This window comes from Mustela lutreola, chromosome 8 (assembly GCF_030435805.1).
Source record: "Mustela lutreola isolate mMusLut2 chromosome 8, mMusLut2.pri, whole genome shotgun sequence".
NCBI lineage: Eukaryota > Metazoa > Chordata > Mammalia > Carnivora > Mustelidae > Mustela > Mustela lutreola.
In genome coordinates, this window is record NC_081297.1 from 143,242,153 (window position 1) to 143,262,527 (window position 20,375).

General features: G+C 42.3%; 1 protein-coding gene across 11 annotated transcripts in view; it reads left to right on the forward strand.

Annotated features, from left to right (window-relative positions):
* Positions 1-20,375, forward strand: part of TNRC6B (trinucleotide repeat containing adaptor 6B) — a 262,528-nt gene that overhangs the window by 137,890 nt on the left and 104,263 nt on the right. The window contains exon 1 of one of the 11 annotated variants that reach the window (XM_059187045.1): positions 8,391-9,531. The exons of the other annotated variants lie outside the window; for them this stretch is intronic. Within the exon in view, the coding sequence (XP_059043028.1) occupies positions 9,428-9,531 (104 nt within the window). The 5' untranslated portion in view covers positions 8,391-9,427. Of the gene's footprint in view, positions 1-8,390; positions 9,532-20,375 lie in introns of those variants that run through there. 11 annotated transcript variants of the gene reach the window in all.

Here is a 20,375-nt window from a genome sequence, read left to right on the forward strand (position 1 = left end):
CCGTATCTCTGTTAGTGTAATGTGATAAACACAGGGGTGCATATATAGATATGTTTTCAAATTAGTGTTTTTGGAAAAAAAAAAAATTAGTGTTTTTGTTTTCTTTGGGTAACATACCCAGTAGTGAAATTACTGGATTGTAGAGTATTTCTATTTTTATTTTCTTGAAGAACCTCTGCACCATTTTTCCATGATGGTTGTACCCATTTGTGTTCCCAGCAGTGCCCCAGGGTTCTCTTTTCTCCGCATCCTCTCCAGCATTGGTTATTTCATGTCTTTTTGATACTAGCTTTTCTGACACATGGGAGGTGATATCTCAGTGTGGTTTTGATTTGCATTTCCCTGATGTTGAGATATGTTGAGCATCTTTTCCTGTGTCTATTGGCTATCTGTATGTATGTCTTCTTTGGAAAAATGTCTGTTCAGGTGCTCTGCCCATTTTTGATCAGATTGTTTGTTTGTTTTTTTTTTTTTTTTGCTTTTTTGTGAGCATTTTTTGAAGGACTAAATGAATCAAGAATGACTTGGATTAACTCAACAAATACCTATTGAGTGTGAGAGCCTTATGTGTTTTAATAGCTGTGCTAATCTCTAGGGATAAAGCAGAGAACAAATTAGATAAAAATCCTTCTCCTTAGAGGGCTTACATTTTAAAACATGATTGAGAAGGCTAAGGGGAAGGAGCAAGGAGAGGAGTAGTGATTGAAAGTGTGAGAAGAGCTCTGTATCCTGATCATCCACAGACTGAACTTGGCACCCACTAGGCTTTTACAGTTCATTGACTTGAACATGGGAGTGAGGGTCCAAGAAGAGAACTGAGGTGTGGGAAGAGATTCACTGCATATATGACAGGTTAGCCTTCGAGAGGGAGGAGTAAATTTGGAAATAGAAGGAAGGATATTTGAGAGAGTTCCCTTGAGAGACATTGTCGTCTGAATGGGAGTCCCTCCTCTCTGTAAAATAGAAGAGGAAGTCTGAGCAGGTAAAGGGGAGCCTAAAGAGCTAAAACATTTGGAACAGCCTTTCCACCCCCACACCAAAGGGAAGGAAGAAAACCGTGAAACATATACCAGCTCTCAGGGCTTCACTGGGAGGGAAGATATTTCATTTTTCCAGCAAGTCAAGGTGAAGAATGCAGCTGGTTAGGGTTCATTTGAGGCTGAATGAGGACTGGCCTAGAAAGGGAGTGTGGGATCACCAGGGGTGAAGTCTTTGGGGGAATGCTGGTGAATATTGGTGAATGTTTGAGAGTCCAGGCTCCCTTAAGATAAAACCAGGGAGCAGCAAATGACTTGGAAGATTAGGTAAAGAGAGAGTCTGGATTGGAGAGGTGAGAACTTTCCATATTAGAAGGGAAAGAGGAGCACCTGGCTGGCTCAGTCAGCGGAATACGTGAATTTCCGTCTCAGGGTTGTAAGTTCGAGCCCCACATTGAGTATAGAGATTACTTTAAAAACATTTCTTTTTCTTTTTAAGTGGAAAGATAAAATTACTTGCTGTGTGCTTCCTCTGAGGAATGCCAGGCACACGTTCTAAGTGCCTTACATATGTTCACTCACTGAATCTTCATGAAGACTCTTGAGGCTAACAGAATATCTTGCCCAAGGTTACACAGGTAGAACTAGTGGCCCACACAGCCTTGGCTGCTGCATTTGTGTACGTGAGCCCTGTGCTCTGCTGCCGTAGGGGGAAGCCAGGCATGAAAGATTCTCCCCCACCATGTAGCTTTGTAATAGCTTTCTGAAGTTTTTGGGCCACCCTTCCTCCTAACAGAAATATTTGGGGTGGCATGGAAGGGTGCGGTTGACTGTTGTCTCCCTTTTTAAAAATAAATTTCTGTATTTTAGGCAACATTATTTTTTATGTAGAACTCTCAGTTTTTTCCCCAGTTTTTTTCAGTTTTTTGCCTTGCTCATGCCCAACATCCTTTCATAGGAAACAAAGATGATTTCACAATTAAAGAAGATCAAGTGCCTGTCAGTCTGTGAGTTCTCTGAGCTGCCGCACCTTTATGCATCTCAACTGACAAGAGCCAGAGCAGACTGAGGGATGCCGAGACCGGAGAAGAGCTTGTCTGACGTGCAGCGCATCAGAGTTGCCTGTAGCAGAAATAGTGGTAGCATCAGCAGTGGTTGTGGGGCTGCAGACTTAGAGTTCCCAGTTCCCAGTTTGACAGATGGGACCTCTTCTCAGGGGAGTCCCCTCGTGTTGTAGGTTCCATCGGCTTTTCTGGGTAACTAGTTGGGCTGCTTCTTCTTCCCTTTTTTTAAAAAATTATTTATTTATTTGAGAGAGAGCATGAGAGCTGAGAAGGTCAGAGGGAGAAGCAGACTCCCCATGAAGCTGGGAGCCCAACTCGGGACTCGATCCTGGGACTCCGGGGTCATGACCTGAGCTGAAGGCAGTTGCTTAACCAACTGAGCCACCCAGGCGACCCCTAGTTGGGCTTCTGTTGGGTGAGGAGTTCAGTCGCTGTCCCTGAGCGCTGCCCCACCCCACCCTTGTCTGAAGTCTGTGACGTAGCACTCTGAGCCTGGGCCCTTGGCACATCCAAGGGAGATGCTTTCTGACCTTTGCTTAGAGGCTGTTCAGAAGTTCGGAGGCTTTGCAGATGAGACACGTAGACCACTTCATCCTTCTCTGTGAAGAAGCAGTAACTTGGGGAAGCAACGGTGTGTACACGTGGTACCTCAGCATTTGGTTTGCGTTCTTTTAATATCTGGCTTTTGAGGCAGTTTGGAAGGAATGCCCTTACATCTTCCATCTCTTCCATGTAAACAGATTTTCATGCTCTTAAAAGAAGTGACACACCAAAACCACATAATCTTACATGCCAAAAGCTTAGATATTTCAAATATTGAACATACTGAGAAATAGATCATGTGGCTTTATTTGCTGGCAATTTTTAGAATCACTCCTGATACTAGTGTTTTATGTTGAGGCCATGTGTTTGAAATGTCTTACGGATTGGGACCTTTTCAGTTCTGCTTAGTTTGCTTCTGGGGACTAGCTTTTTTTGTTGTTGTTTTTGTTTGTTTGTTTGTTTTTTTAAACACACTGCTAGGTTAGCCCATAGGGCATCACATTATTGACACTGTGATTTTTTTTTTTTTTTTAAGATTTTATTTATTTATTTATTTATTTATTTATTTATTTTAGAGAGAGAGAGCACGCGCTCACCAGCGGGTGAGGGGCAGACGGGAGGGACAAGCAGACTCCTTGCTGAGTGGGTAGACTGATGCAGGCCTTAATCCCAGAACCTGAGATCATGACCTGAGCTGAAATTGAGAGTTTGATGCTTGTCTGACTGAGCTACTGAGGCAAGGCACCGTGGATTCTTAATAACATGGTCTTCTTTTATCAGATATTAAATCCTGATATTTAGTCACTGGTACTTGACAGAGATGGTTAGGAAAAACCAGAGATGACCCTTAGGCCAGGATCAGTTGGGGTTTCTAGACTAGTTGACATTTTTATTTGGAAGTCAGAATTGAAAATATAGCCTATTTATTTCTCGTTTCTTTCCCCCATGAATACCAATACTATTCTCCTGGGTAAGGGATAAGTTGATAGCTCATTTTTAGGTCATAGAACTCTAGCTGATATTTTTTCATGATTCCCTTGGTTTGGTCAGGGGCAGATACAATTTAAGAAGGCATCTATGGGGCATCTGGGTGGCTCTGTTGGTTAAGCATCTGTCTTTGGCTCAAGTCATGGTCTCAGGGTTCTAGGATCCAGCCCTATGTCAGGCTCCCTGCTCAGTAGGGAGTCTGTTTCTCCCTCTGCCTCTCCCTCTGCTCATGCTCTCTCTTTCTCTCTCAAATAAATTAATAAGATCTTTAAAAAAAAATCCAGAGGCAGTTATAACCCATGTTTTTCTATAGGTTCTCTCTAAGGTTCTGTGTGACCAAATTGGAAAACTCTGCTCTGAATGTTAGCAAGGTTTTCTGTAAGGCTGCAGGTGGGTTGGGGTTGGGGGTCATGAACTCATATTCATTAAGTGCCCATTTATAGCAGGTACTTCCCATTACCTTATTCAGTCCTCATGACAACCGGATATGGAGAATGGTTCGCTCATAAGAAAGATGGCATGCCCAAAGCATGCTGACTGGTCTGAGGCCACATAAACAAGGACAGGGCAGAACGAGGTGCAGTAACTCCAGAACGTGGTCTCTTCCTAGAGCCTTTAAAAATGCAGTAAAGACTCATTTGTTAACTCGTGAGTTCCTGTTTTATAAAGTGGAATGTTTTTTAAGTATGGACTCAGAGGATGAGAACTGATGGCTTTTTGGGGGGTCCTCAGCACTGCATCCATAATACATAAGGACAGTGAGGTAAGCACACAGAGTAGGAGATTTGGGGGGCAGTCCTGGGTGGTCAGTGAAAGGCATTTTCTTTTTGAGCAGCATGATAGGTTAACTAAGAAAAAAGAACAATCACTGAATGATTAAAAACCTGATTTCAGATGATTAATTTAAAAGCCAAGTTGATTAATAAAGAATCATTTTTAAAAAGCAGTTTAACTTTATCAAGTTTAAGTAGTACTTCTTAAAGTATAATCAAGTAGAGGAGTTATCAAAGCCATAATGAAGAAAATAGAAATCATTTGTAATTAGATAATAATTAAAGGCAAGTACATGCCCAGTGATTTTAAAGTGCTTGAAAACAATTAGTTTTCTTAAGTAGGTTAAACATCTGGGTTACAAGCTTGTTTACACTATTAATTTACTTAACAAACCTGTTCTTCATAGGTGATGCAAAAGTGAACTTCAGTTTGGCTGTCTGATTTATAACAAATTCCAGTTTAATGGAGAGTATTTTTAAAATATATATATTTTTAAACATTTAATTTTCAGAAATATTTTTCTCTTTTTCTTCTCCTTTCTGAACAATTCAGTCCTGCGACCAAGAGATAGACAGAGAAGGTAGGAATCCTGGCCAAGCGTGTCACAGCCCAAGTAGAATGAGAAGGTCTTCACATACAGAGAGGGACTGGTTTGTTGTATCAGAGCCCAAGAGAGGGGAGGGGTACCCACATAGGGCTGGAGTGGCAGGCTCACTGGTAGATTGGTTAAATACAGATGGATTGGTTAGGTAAGTATATCAAGGATAATGGGAGCCAGAAATTCTCAGTGTTGGAGAAGAGAGCTTCAGATACTGAAAAGGAGAAAACTAGAATAATCCCTATGATATTAGACTGGAAACAGAATGTTGGTGTGAACTCAAAGATTTTAATAAGTGTTGATAAACATAGAAATACTATAGATGTAAAATGCGTGTGTGTGTGTGTGTGTGTTTTAAGATTTATTTATTACTTTTTTATTTTTGAGAGAGAGTGAGCAAGAATGGGGAGTGGGGGAGAGAAAATTAAAATTCAAGCAGATTTCCCACTGTCTGTGGAGCCTGACATGGGGCTTGATCTTACAACCCTGAAATCATGACCTGAGCCAAAATCAAGAGTCAGAAACTTAACTGACTGGGGTACCCTGGCACCCTGTATGTGTGTATTTATATACATACGTGTGTGCATACAATTCTTGCTCTTCCCATTGCTGGAAGCAGCAATACGCCAATAGCAATGAGCACATCACATGCCCAGATCTTGGCTTCTAAATACCATTTTCTACTCAAAGGAATTCCAGCTTTTTGAAGAATGGCTGATTATAGGATTTAGAGCAGGAAAGTTTAAAATGAACCTGAAATATCTTGTCCTAGAAAAGCAAAGACATTTTCACAAAATGATAGAGACACTTCAGAAGGACCCAGAAGCCAGTTTGAAGGGGCTCCCACTGGGCCAAACCTGGGATAATTTAATTATCAAAATTTAAGATGTCATTGATTAAAACCTGTCGAGTAAGAGAAAACAAAGGGTTCTTAACACAGTTCCACCTACTTTGCAATAAAACCTATGTATGGAGTTCTAAAGAAATTCAGAGTTCAAGGCATGGGTTATTTAAATTTCAAAATACCTTCCCACAAAATACTTATTGAATACCATGAGGGAAAGAGTACAGCGGAGAAGTCTGGCAGACGCCACCCTAACTGAGTGATCTGAGTCAATCTCCCCAGAATGGGCCGGCACTGAAATTGTGTCACATGATAGGAGGCGGTGAGAGGACAGCATCACCTCAGTGATACTCTTGCCAAGATACAGGACCTGAATCATATCAGGAGAAACATCAAACATGCTTTTATAAATACTGAGGAACGTTCTACAAATTAAATGGCCTGCAATCATCTTCGAAAGTGTCAAGTCCAAGCAAGAGTGAGGAACCATTTCAAATTGAAAAGACACTAAAGAGACAAGTCAGCTGAATGCCGCTGTTTCTTTGCCATGAAGACCGCTACTGGGACAGGTGGCAAAACTTGAGTGGGGCCTGAAGATTAAATGGAAGTAACATATCAGTGTTAGTTTTCTGATTTTGATAGTTCTGTTGTGGTTGGAAGAATTTTTAAAAGAAAAACATACATTAAAGTATTTGGGGTGGTGGAACATGAGACTGACAGCGTATTCTCAGCAGTTCTGGGATAAGGAGTTCTTTCTCTGTACCATATTGCAACTTTTCTCGAAGTTTGAAATCGTTTCAGAATTTAGAAAGTAATATTCTTGCCTAACATTCAGATCATGAGAAGTTTGTAGAATTGTAATTCCCCTATTTCTCATTTTAAAATTCCTCCCCACTCTCCTTCAGTTCTACCCCTGTTAACAGCGGATGCATATTCTCTTGGGCATTTTATTTATGTAGATATGGCTGTGTGTATAATATATATTGTAGATTATATTGAGTATGATGTGCTATGCTTGCTGCATTCCTAGGAATCACAATGGTCAGCAATCAGAAGGCAAAGCCTTTGCCCCTTCCCCTCATACCCCTGCCCCCCACCATTCTGCTTGGGTGCTGTTGTTTCTTTAAGCTCTCTGTCCTGAGAATCAGTGCACTGTTGTGTTGGGGGCTTCTGCTCTAAATTCAGATCCCAGCCCTCCGGCAACTGAGAAATCTTACTCAACTTCATGGTGCCCCAGTTTCTTATCTGCAGATTGGAGATGTTACTAGTCCCCATCTAAGAGAATTCTCATCTTGAAAATGACATGAAACATGCAGAATACCCGCACTTCAGTGTGGCACGTAGCAAGCACTCCATAAACAGTAGCTATTCTGAATATTTAGGTTTTTGGTTTTTTGCTTTTATAAATACTGTAGTCTTAAAATTGCTTTAAACATATTTTTGCATACTTAGCTTCAGAAACTTTTAAAAACCTTTGATTACCTTTCTACCATAAAGTTTCGCTTTTAGTGGATTTGTTAAGAGTGATGTAAAAAAACAGACCGTGGGGATACTTGTCTGCAGTTCTTTGCCATGTGCATGTGGACCTTGAGCAACATGGAATATGAAATATTGGCTTAATTCCAGATTTCTCTGTGCTCAGGTGTTGCTTTACTTTTTTTTTTTTTTTTTTAAGATTTTATTATTTATTTGACAATGAGTGAGAGAATATAAGCAGGGGGGTGACAGAGGGAAAAGGAGAAGCAGGCTCCCCGCTGAGCAGGGGCTGGATCCCAGCACCCTGGGATCATGACCTAAGTCAAAGGCAGTCACTTCACCCACTGAGCCACCCAGGTGCCCCTGACATTGTTTTTATGTGGAAATTTGCCCGTGTTCAAATAATTTCAGAATAGTTAGGTGAGTTTGCCCAAATTTGAAAGGATCATTTAATATGGATCACTAAGAAACATTAAAGTTACTTTTTTTTTTTTTAAGATTTTATTTATTTATTTGACAGATGGAGACCACAAGTAGGCAGAGAGGCAGGCAGAGAGAGAAGGAGAAGCGGGCTCCCCGCTGAGCAGAGAGCCTGACTTGGGACTCAATCTCAGGACCCTGGGATCATGAGCCAAGGCAGAAGCTTTAACCCACTGAGCCACCCAGGTGGCCACATTAAAGTTACTTTTGTCTCAAGTAGTATAAGCCAAGAAAATACTATATGCCAGGTTTTGAAAAGTTTTCATGGTGGATTTTGAAAGTCAGAGAATTCATACTTGTTTTAGTTTAGCTAAAGTCATTTAATTTGATGTTTATATTCTTATATACCCTGTTGCAAATGCTGCTTTAAAAACCAAAATAGGCTTTTAAAACCTCCAAATGACTTTTCTTTTTCTTTTTTTCTTTCTCCCCTCCCCCCTACCCCGGCAGAGCTATTTTACAAATCACCAAGTTTCTATTAGTAGTTTAACAAGAATATTTCCACTTGTTTGTTACCTTTCACATTTGAAAGAATCAAATAACTTATTTTTAGAGCATTATAATTGCAAATAGATTGTGATTCCTGCAGTCAGTGAAGGAATGTAAATGAACCGTTGCTACCTTTGAGCATGTATAAATTCATGTAGGATGAGATTTGCTTGAGGACTGTAAAACAGAAGGAGTCAGGTCTTTCAAAAGGAAAAATCATTTTTTAAAAGATTAATCTGATCTGTGTGTTACTTCAAGGTTGCAAATGACTTGTTTCTCAAATTGGGGATAGGGAATCACACTGGTGAATAATCACCCTCATAGCTTTTGTGAAGACCAGAATGTGTCATCAGGGGCTCCTGGGGGGCTCAGTCAACCGACTGAGCGTCTGCCTTGGGTTCAGGTCACAGTCCTCGGGTTTTGGGATCGAGCCTTGAGCCCCATGTGGGACTTCCTGCTCAGCAGTGAGTCTGCTTCTCCTTCTCCCTCTGCCCCGCCATCCCCCGCTGCCTGTGCGCGCTCTCTCTCTCAAGTAAATAAATAAAATCTTCTAAACAATGTTTCCTCCATATCTCTGGCCCAAATGAATCTCAAGTTCTTGCCCATGCATTGAAGGGGCGCATGCGTGGTTGGTCCTCTGCTCTTCTGATTATCACCCAGGAGTTGGTACTGCTGAATATTTCAGAGTGACAGCCTGTCGACCTTGCTTCCATCCTGTCTTTCTTCCACACTTCTGATGTCTTTTCTTTCTTGCCTTTCTTGCCCAGATCTTCACTATTCACTACCCTTTTGTTTTAACATACTTTTGAATTTAATGAGGAGGACATCGGGCCCATTCATTCGTTGCATTAGACTGTGTTGAGGCCGAGGTCTCTGTTGAATGAGGTTCCGTTTTGCAGGTTGGCATTACCTTACTAGCAGGTTTCAAAAAATGTTGGCCAGTGATTAGCAGCCCGTCTTGTTAAGTGTGGTAGAACTAATTATTGGTGTTGGCAGTGTTGTTGAACAAACTTCACTGATAGCTCAAAACAAAGCACATTTTTAGTCCTGAGCTATTGGTGCTTCCCAGCCAGCTGTCAGGGCACTCTAGTGCATCACAAAGACTTCACATGTCACAACCTGCCAGGTTTTCCCCACTGCCCAAGGTCTGCCTCACCCCCTTAAACGGATTCCCATCAGGATTGCTTCTGGCTGTATGATCCACCTTCCTCTTTCCATCAATCCACGGCCCACCATTTCTTCCATAACAGAAATCAGCTTCATGAGAATGCTCTTTGCTTCTACTTTCATCTCTGCCAGGTATGTCTAAGAATGCAAAAGTGTACAAGTGTGCAGTGAAATAGATAATGGGATGATAGCCCGATAAACTCTTTAATGATTACTTGGATCATGGCCACTATGGAAGATCTTTACAGTTGCAATAAGTTCTGTATTTGAGATGAAATTTTGAGATCTGGTATCTTCTTTCTTTATATAGCCTTAGGTTCAGCCATCAGAACATTCTTGTGTGGTGAGGCCTTCTGCTTCTGCGATTTTGTGTTTTGTTTTCATTTCCTGCCACTTGGCAGGTGCAGCTCAGAAGTCCCTCCAGAAATGGCTGAAAATTCTGGCCACAGCTTTCTGCAGGGTGCAGTGATCTGGTTGTGGGGTGGGAAGCTAGTGGCTAGCTTCAACTTGGACCCCCTGCTTGTCTCCGTTGCCCGTTGTGATGTATTTCTCTCTCCTTTCCTTTCCTTCCTCAGATTTCCATCTTGCCCTCTTTCTACCCACATAGCACTGCCTTCTTCAGCCCTCTACTTCTCAGCCTTAGCCTAAACGAAAGGGAAGGAAAAGAAAAGAGAAGAAACATTGTAATGCAGAATGTTGAGCAAAATATGTAACTGTTTGTCTTTATGTGTTGCCACATCTATTTTAAGTTATTAGAGATTATGAATAGTCTTTTGTATTTCAGAAACCACTGGTACCATGCTTAGTCCCTTCGGGTTCTTGGTTGCTTAATTCTAAGAGAAGGAGGTGTGGGACAGGATCTTTTAATGCAAATTTTGGTCAGTCCTGTGAAACCTCAGTCTGCTGTTTATTCACAGACCATTAGGGTAAAGTGGGAGCTCAGGTCCTGTTTTTTTCCTTGAAGGGGAAAATCCTGGTTGAGGACGCTGTGGTCGGTGTCCAGGGCTGGTCATTCAAGAATCACCAGCTGCCACTGTGGTTCCCAGGGACTGGTAGAACCCAGGCAATGTACGTCTTCCCCACTGGTGATCTGCCTTTCTGCTTCCTCTGTTCCACCATATTCAGAAAAAGCCTCCAGATGATTAGCTGGAGTAAATGTCGCGTGTTGCGTGGCAGTTTGTGGAACTTGGATCTTTAATGCTTGCACCACTATTTGTGAGTATGATGTATCTCTGAATGATAACATGTGCAGCTGACCTGGGGGCTACCTGCCCTCATTGATGCTCTTTTGTGAGAGTAATTGACTGCCGAGCAACTGCAGAGCAACTGCACAGCCGCCTGCGGCTGCTGCGAAGCTCCGCTGTGCTTAGACCGACCTGCTGTTGTTCTCTCTGCCACCACTGCTGCTCTTTGTATTTTTAATAAGTTGCCAATTACTGGGGTTTTGCAGGGATACCAGCAGTTCACTGAAACGGGCGTAGGAAAACTGCCATTGCTTTTTAATCATCATTTTCTCTCATCCAGTGAAATTATTGATATTAAGAAGACTCTGGTAACTCTTACGTTGAAAGTACTGATGCATTTTTATCTTACCAAACAGCATTGTTCAATATGCAGGCATATCTAGCAAAGGGCACTTTGCCTAACATACATTAATATTGATAATGGTGTTAATTTCAGGTGTATTGCACACATGTGATTTAATAGGCCAATCGGCTGTTCCCGAGCACTCCTAAGAACCACACCTGGAGGGTGCTGGACCCGTGGGGGTTTTTTTGCCAGTTGGTTGGCTTGTTCTCATAGGGAGAATTGTGTTCTGTTTTGTTAAATGATGTAACCCAAGTGCTTGGAAGAAGTCTAATAAATATTTGTAGCATCAGAGAACACAAACAGATGTAATTAAATAAGTAGATGTCATTCACGGATTATTTGTTAACATAAGGTGAGATCAGTTTTTTATGCATTGAAACTAAGGATTCTTTGGTATTGGCTGGAGGTCAAAAGATTACTGGCACTCTGATATGCTGATTCTGTGACTAATATAGTAAGAAAGAATTTACACATAAAACAGTAGTGTAATCACAGAAATTACAAGATTAGTCAGATGTTGACTTGCCCACGGAAGCAGTAGTAACCATCAACCTAGAAGTTTTTAGGTCTGACTGAGGTCCATTACTGAATCTTGAAAGTGAGTCAGTTAATTTGAAAATCGCCATTTAAACATTGAGAATTTTTTTAAGTAATTGAGTAATTATCTAAAATTGCCATTGTAACAAACCGAAATAATACTGGTCTTTGTGACATTCTTGGTTTACTATATTACTTAATTGTTTTTTAAATGTAACTATGGAAAGTATTGAGTGTTTATCGTCTGTAGAGTGTTTTCTTCTAAATTAATCAGAAGAGTTTTGAAACCCTGAATGCAGTGTGAATGCTGTTTTGATTTGGAGAACCCATCAGGTGAATTTGGGCAGCCTAAGGGGATTTTGATTATTAGGAGATAATAATTCTTGCATTCTGAGGTTAAGGTGGCTTTTATTCTCATCTACCACAATACAGGAGACAATACAATGGTATTTAAGAAGTTTTGCAGTGGAACCAAGTACTGGTTTTTATCTCTAGAGCTACCTCATTGGCTCCTTACCTCTTTAAGCCAGTTTCTTCACCTTAGAATGAGACTAATAGAATTTACCTCAGAAGTTTGAGGACTATATACTTAGGGTAGTGTCTAACACATAATGAGCACTGGAATAGTAGATACTAATATGGTTATTAGAATGTCTGAATTCTACATGAGATTCTCAGTCAAGAGGTTACTGGGCATGAGTATATGATTAGGAACTGTTTCTAAAGAACAGTGTTTCATCTTTTTTATTTAAATGAGTCCCCGTTTAAGAATATAGTTTTTTAGGGGCGCCTGGGTGGCTCAGTGGGTTAAGCCACTGCCTTCGGCTTGGGTCATGATCTCAGGGTCCTGGGATCGAGTCCCGCATCGGGCTCTCTGCTCAGCAGGGAGCCTGCTTCCTCCTCTCTCTCTCTGCCTGCCTCTCTGCCTACTTGTGATCTCTCTCTGTCAAATAAATAAATAAAATCTTAAAAAAAAAAAAAAAAGAATATAGTCTTTTAAAACATCATTAGAGTCGTAAGAGAAAATAAAAGAATTTTGGGACAAAACTAATAAGGCCTCTATGGAAGGAAATAATTAGGAGACATTAATATAAGACCTAAATAAGCATAGAGCTCTGTCATGATCATGGTAAGAAGGCTCAGTAATTTAAAGGTGTCATTTTGGGGCACCTGGGTGGCTCAGATATCAAGCGTCTGCCTTTGGCTCAGGTCATGATCTCAGGGTCCTGGGTTCGAGCCCCACATCGAGCTCCCTGCTTGGCAGGGAGCCTGCTTCTCCCTTTCCTTCTGCTGCTCCCCTAGCATGTGTTCTCTCCCTCTCTCTGTCAAATAAATAAATAAAATCTTAAAAAACAATAATAAATAAAGGTGTCATTTCTCCTCAGATTGGTATTTAAATTTAAATTCCAATAAAAATCCCAACAGTTTTTTTTTCTGAAACTTGATAAACTGATTTTAAAATTTATATGGAAGAGAGAAGAACAGAAATAATAAGAGGACTTACCCTGCCCATGACTTAATGCAAAGCTGGAAATTAAGGCACTATAGTTTAACTGCAGGGTTAGAGATGGACCAGAGCATCAAGAGTGAAAAGCCTAGATTCAGATCACATATATATGTGTGTATACATGTGATTCAGATCACATGTATATTCCATGTATATGGAGTCCGTGACAGAACTGGCCTTATTAATCAGTTGGCAAAGTGACAGTCGACGCTGTAGATTAGCAGAGAGGTGGGCTTTGAACAAGAGGTGCTGGGATGCTCCATATGATTGTATTAATCTCTGGTGGCTGCCCTAACAAAATGTCACAAACTAGATGACTTATAACAGCAGGAATTTACACCATCACTGTTCTGGCGGCTGGGAGTTCAAAATGAAGGTGTTGGCAGAGTGGGGCTCTCTCTGGAAGGCACCAGAGAGGAGTCTTTCCTTGTCTCTTCCTAGCTTCTGGTGTTTACTGGCAATACTTGGGGTTTCTTGGCTTGTCACTATAATACTGCAGCTTCTGCCTCCATTTTCACATCATTTCCCCCTGTGTATAAGGATCAAATCAGACATACTCTATAAAAAAATAAATACCATATGGATTCATATAAATATGAAAAGATTTAATACTTACAGAAACAAATATAAGAGAATATTTGTGATCTTGGGAGGAGAATGTTTAAACACGGTGCAAAAGCACAAATCATGAATGAAAAAAGTTGTTGCATTCATATTTTTTGTAATTAAGAACTTACGTATTTTCAGTACATATTATCAAGAAAGGAGCTGTAGCCAGAATTCACAAAGAACTCTTACAAACTGATAAGAAAAAGACCTAATGGAAAAATAAAGAAACAAATTTCATGGTTGGAAAAAACCTAAATGACCAATAAACGTAGGGGAGTAAAATCCAACTTAGTGAGTAATCAAGGAAATGCAAGTTAAAGCACAATGAGATAGCATTTTGTACTCCTCGGGTTAGCAAAAACTAAAAGATTGGAAAGTACTGTACCAAGGATTGGTGAGGATGTAGGGCAACAGGAATTGTTACACTCTTCAGATGGGAGAGAAAACTGTAGTAATCACTTTGGAAAACTGTAACAGTATGCAGTGAAGTTCGGGTGACCCAGCAGCTAGAACTATCTGCAGTTAACCTGCCTCACTGAAGAACTCTTGTTGTATACATGCTTCCATAGGAAGGGAGAGTCCCTGGATGTTTACAGCAGCAACACTGTGTGTAGTAGCACAAAGTGGAAATCTAAATGTCCATCAAAAGGGGGATGGATGAATACTTTGTGGTACGTTAATGATGAAACTCTGTACAGCATTTATGTGAACAAACCGGAACACAACGCAAATTAATTTTAGGAATATAATATGGAGTGAGAAAAAGCAAGTTGCAAAAGAATAAAATAGTACAGATCCATTTATAAAAATATGCAAAACAAAAAATATGTTGTTCAGGCTACAAAGCACTGTGTGGTAAAGCAAGGAGGTGACAGGCATTTAGCCGAGGGGTGGCAAACTCATAGAGTGGGAAGGGGTGAGATCACAGGGGTCCCTGGGTACTGGGAATGTTCTCTGCTTTTAACTGAGTGGTGGGTACATGGGTGTTCTTTTGTATGCACTAAATATTTAACAATAAAAGCTTTTAAAAAATTACCCCAGAAGTTTTAAAGAGTGGAAAAATAACAGAAATGTCAAGTCTTCATCCAAGAAGTAACTCAAGTAACTCAAGTGCTGAATACTTATTTTTACATGTGTTTTTGAATTCTTTGTAGATGAGAGATGCTTGAAACAGGGAGAAGGGAAAGGCAGGCCCGGCGATCTTTGGTTGTCCCATGACTTTGGCATTGGGAAAGCTTGTGCCTCTGCAGATGTGACATTGTGTCCCGAAAGCTGGTGGAAGGGGATTTTGGTGGCATGTGAACGCGTACTCACGTGTTTGGCAAAGCAGCAATATGGCCGTCTCCTTTTCGTTTTCTTTTTTTCTTGGCATCTAAGTAATTGAGCCAGATGGAAAAATGTTTCTTTCCCACATTAGGTTCTCTTTCAGCGCATCAACCATTAGATTTTACTGTCCCTAATCTCCTGTTGATAAAACTTCAAAATGTGAGTAGCTAAGAGAGCCCCAGTTTATTCTAGTCAAAGCTGATTACAGCCTTCCTTGAGAACATTCGCTTACTCCAGTCCCTTTCTATCCAAATCATGTACTCAATAGAGAGTAAGAAGAAAATAAGTGAAAGTAACTTTCATTTCTTCCAGTTGTGTTTGGACATGTCATCTGGCTAGTGAGGGAAAAAGTCCAAACCCTATCTTACCAAAACAGGAGAAAATTCAGTAGTAAGCAAAAGAAAAGAGTAAATTAAAAACTTGGGCTTGGGCATCAGAGAAATGTGGGTTTAAACCTCAGCTCTGCCACATACTATGTGTAAAAGTTTGTAATTAAAGTCTCTGAAACTCAAATTTTTCACTTTAAATTGAGAGTAGTAAGAACCCCCAAGGCATGAAGGGTTGAAGGACAGATACATCTAAAACACCCGATGGACACTCTTGTTCTCGTTCTCGGACTGGCCCTAATTTTCATATGAAAAGCAGGGACTAGCTCTTCCTCCCACCTTCATGGCTGCCCCTCAGGTTTCACAGGGCTTGTCATCCTGCCATTTAAGTAGTTATGTGAACATGGGCAAATCACAGAAAACCTTTAAAGTGGCTTCTTCAACTATAACATAGAGATGGCAATATCCGTGTGACAGTTTCGCTGCACAGATCAATCAGGTGAGATGAGACAACAGGCATGAAGATGCCGTGCCCTCAGTGACATGTGGTGGGGACACAGGCGCTGATGATTGTTCCCCTTACCTAACACCTAGCGCTGTTCCCTGTCCTCCACCCCCAACAAGCCTCTTAATGTTGGCTGTTGAACACAGAGTTTGATCTTTATAACATAGCTTTGAAGGTGTGTGGCTTGTACAGTGTTGCTTAAAATTGCTAAGGGGTTGGGGTGGGTGCCTGAGTGGTTCAGTGGGTTAAGCCTCTGCCTTTGGCTCAGGTCATGATCTCAGGGTCCTGGGATTGAAGCCTGTATGGGGCTCTCTGCTCAGCAGGGAGCCTGCTTCCTCCTCTCTCTCTGCCTGCCTCTCTGCCTACTTGTGATCTTTGTCAAAAAAATATTAAAAAATCTTTTTAAAAATAAATAAATAAATTGCTGAGGGAGTCTGTGGATCCATTTCCGCTTCTGGATTATTGAGAAGTACTAGCACTTGGATCAAAATTATTTTTTCTAGCATTTGTCAGGCATTGCTTTCAGTGGTTAAAACAGGTAGATGAGTTGGACGCTCCCAAGGGTTCCTCTTTGCTGCGGTAGTCCTAGCTGTAAATAAAGGCGAGGGTTGGGAGCCGTTAGCATACTGTTGGTAGCAAATACCCTGTCATACGCATCTTTCCTAGCCCTTCACTCAGTTACTGATAAGGAAGACGTGCTGTGGTTTGCTAAAATCCATATCCTCCTTGGCTTTGTCCTTGGCCATCCTCTCTTCATGCTCCCTGGATAAACTCATTACTCCTGGGACCTGGGTTTCTACCTTGGCACTTTAAGGCTCTGACTCCTGTTACATCTCCTCTCCAAGCTCTTACTCAACAGGTCCGTCTGGGCGCCCCAGGGACACACAGCTTTTACCACATCCCCGCCTCGACTCAGGCTCTTTTGCACCTCCCCCGTCCCCGGACCTCTGTCCTTCCTCCTGTGTGCTCTCTCTTGATGCAGAGTCTGCCGTGACCAGTCACCCTAGTCTAGGAACCTGGAAACCATCCTAGACCACAGTTTCTAAAGCTCAGAGCTGACACTGGAAGCCAGATAATACTTTGTTTGAGGGACCAGCCCCAAGCGTCGTCTGGTGTCGAGCAGCGTTCCTGGTCCCCACCCACTAGCTGCCAGTAGCGCCCTGTCCCTATGAAAGTCTCATGCGTTTCCACACATTAGCGATGATCCCTGGCTGGCAAAAACACCTCCTTTGAAAATGGCCGTCTTATACCTTTCTTTTTCTCTTTTCTCGTTTAATCAGTCACTAAGACTCTTTGCTGATTGCTCCCTGCTTAGCTGAGATTCCATCTTTCCTCTTTGTTCTCACTGACTTGGTGCAGGTGCTTTTCTCTTGCCTGAACTTTTCGGGTGGTACTGAGAACCCCCCCTGTACTGAGTACCTGAGTGAGTAAGACAGCATGCCCCCCTCTTCCCATGCGTCCCGTGTAATCCTGACCACAACTTTGTGCAGGCAACCTCAGGCCAGCGCAGACCGTGCAGCCAGCCAGAGGAACTGACTGGCCTGTGTTCCTGGGAAGCCCGGGGCAACAGCTCTTTCTGTATCCCTTCTGACAGGCCCTCCCAGCAGGGCAGCAGGAGGCCCCAGCAACCCAAGCCAGCCTTGTCCTTGCAGCCCTCCGTCCCAGAAAGGACAGCAGGGGGTGTTGTCAGGAGGACCCTGACAGCTGTCCTCAGAAGAGGGCAACCCCTCATCCCTAAGAAAATGTGTAGGGAGATACCCCCTTTCACACGAAGGAAGCATGTCCAGGGTTGTGTGCTGCGTGGAGCTGGCCGGGCTCTGACTGCAGAGCCTGAAGCCTGAAGTCTCCCTTACTCCTGACTCACCCGTCCTTCTGCCTCTCTCTCCTCCGGCCCAGTAACCTTCCTCCACCTGGAAGGCTCGCTTTCTAAAACGGCAATGTGGTGGTTTCATTACTTTGCTTACTAGATTGCTTCAACAGTTCCTCCCCAAGATAAAGTCCAAATTTAGCCTGAGAGACAAAGCCCTTTGTACTAGCCCCTGCTTATCTGAGACTTATCTCCTGTCATTTCCCTCCGACTTAGGGCTCCAGCCGCTCTCAGGTTGTCAGATTGCCGTGCTGCTGCGGTTTCCCCCAGTTATCTACTCCAACGGTCAAGATCGCTGGGAAACAGACCTGTGTTTGAATCTTGGCTCTCCCACCTACCAGCTCCATGACCTTGAACCCTGCCTGGAACACCCTGCTAACCTTGTCCCCCTAACTGAAGTCTATTCTTTAAGACTCAGAACGTGGTCCTTGCTGGAGGGACCTTGTTGGCTTCTTAATGCCTTTCCCGTCTTAACTGTTCCATTCTTACTTAGCCTCTGCACCTACTGCTGTTGGCACTTTCCTTAGGGTCCTTATTGCCAGCATTTATGATTTTTTTAAAAGCATCCCTTTGGGTACAGATTAGCTTGGGGTTTTTATGGCCTTTAGGTATGGACATAGGCCAAGATTGTGGTCTCTGTGTGCCGGGTTTCTACATGCTTCCAGCATGCCTCAGCTTCCCTTGTGGCTGTGGCTTTGCTCCTGCCTGTGTGCCTTGCCTTCGCCAGCTGGATATTCCTCATTTCTTTTAAAAATAGTCTTCAGCAGTGCTATTCAGTAGAACTTTCGGCAGTGATAGAAATACTCGGTATCTGTGCTGCCCCATGTGGTGCCCGTGAGCCACATGTGGCTATTGAACATTTGAAATACGACTGGTATGACTGAGAAACTAATTTCCACATTTTATTTGATTTTCGTCAATGTAAATGGCCAGGTGTGGCTAGTGGCCACCATATTGGACAGCTCACGTCTTAACTGTTAATAGCGTAACTCTTCCTATTAAATGAGACTATGACGTCTCTAATTTCTGACTTCTGATATGTTCCTTCTCCTACTCTGCGGAAAACTGTTACATATTTCAATGCCTGCTGCATCTAGAGTAATAAACTTGTGTTAAAGCTGGATAGAGGGATTAATGCCAATGAACTGTACGCTTAAAAATAGTTACAGTGGGGGCGCCTGGGTGGCTCAGTCGGTTCTGCATCTGCCTTTGGCTCAGGTTGTGATCCCACCGGCTGAGTTCCAGCCCCTCATGGGCTGTCTGCTTCTCCCTCTCCCGCTCCCTCTGCCAGTGCTCTCTCCCTCCCTCTCTCTCTGTCAATAAATAAATAAATCTTTAAAAAAAAAAAAAATAGAAACAATGGTGAATTTTATGTCACGAATAATTTTTCACAATAAAGAGAGTGCCCACATGGTGAAGGGGCACGAAGCCTCCAGTGAAGGGCCCCAGGGAGGTTTTGCTGAGGAGGGAGCACCCTGAGTCTGAAAGGTATGGGGAATGGTCCGCGGAAGGAGGTGGCGCGTGGCTTCTTGTCCTGGAGATGCAGAGGCCAGAGAGCCGCGGGGGCCAGGCCTCCAAGAGCTGCGAATGGCAGGCTCTGGAAATAAGGCTTGGTCTGGAAAGTTGGGAGGGATTTTAAGCAAGCAGAGGCATGTTTGGATTTTATTTTTATAAAAATCACTCTGACTGCTCTGTGAAAAAAGTGTCAGAGGGTGGCAAAACTGGAACAGGAGAGACATAATCAGGCTAATCATACCCAATCACAAGGATGATAATAGCAGCTAACGTTCAGTGTTGCAATGAAGGGGCGAACCTGGGCTAGTGCAGGGATCTGACAGTAGTCAGAAAATGAGATTTCCTTTTCTGGAGAGGTCCTTACCCACTTGGCAGTGTGTTCCCGTGTAGGAATAGTTAACCCAAAGCCAACTGAGATACCACATTCTTTAATTGCTCTTTAAATACAGAAGAAAATTCAATTCATATGACAAATAGTGATAGAGTAATATATAAGCTCTTTGCCTTAAAAATAACGCAGAACGGTATTGGTCAGGGAGAGGGATGGCCATGGTTGTGATAGGATAGCATGGGGACTGTCACAGCGGAGCTGTTCTGTCCCTTGACTGTGATGTGATGGTTGTGCAAATCCACATATGACAATTGGCAGAGAACAATACGCACATACACAAACGAGCACATAAAAACTGGTAAAATCCGAGTAAGATTGCTGGATTACATCAGTGCCAGTTTCCTGTTTGTGATGTTCTGCTACAGTCATGTAAGACTTGCCCCTGGAAGAAACTGAGTGAATGGTATACAGGATCTCTGTGTGTCAATCCATAGATCTCAAAAAGTTAAACCCCCCAAAATAGAGCAAAACAAATCCCTCTTAGAGCTCCTGGTTTTCGGTATTTCCCTTTTATCTGGCTTTGTCAGTAATAAGTGACTTGTTTTGATTAAGTTTGACATACTGCTAAGGAATATTCAGCTGTTTTGTCAATTCTGAAATATACATTTTTTTTTCTTCGCCCTCTAACATCTTTGAAATACGAATGCGTCTTACAGTTCACGGAGACTTAGCATCGAGCTAGTCTAATGGGTGACAGTTTTTCTTAGCAGCACCTAAATTGGTTCGTCTGAACGATCATGGTATCCAAGATTTAATATGGTCTGTGAGTCATCCAGCCGTGTTGGAAAAGACCAGGGGCTGGT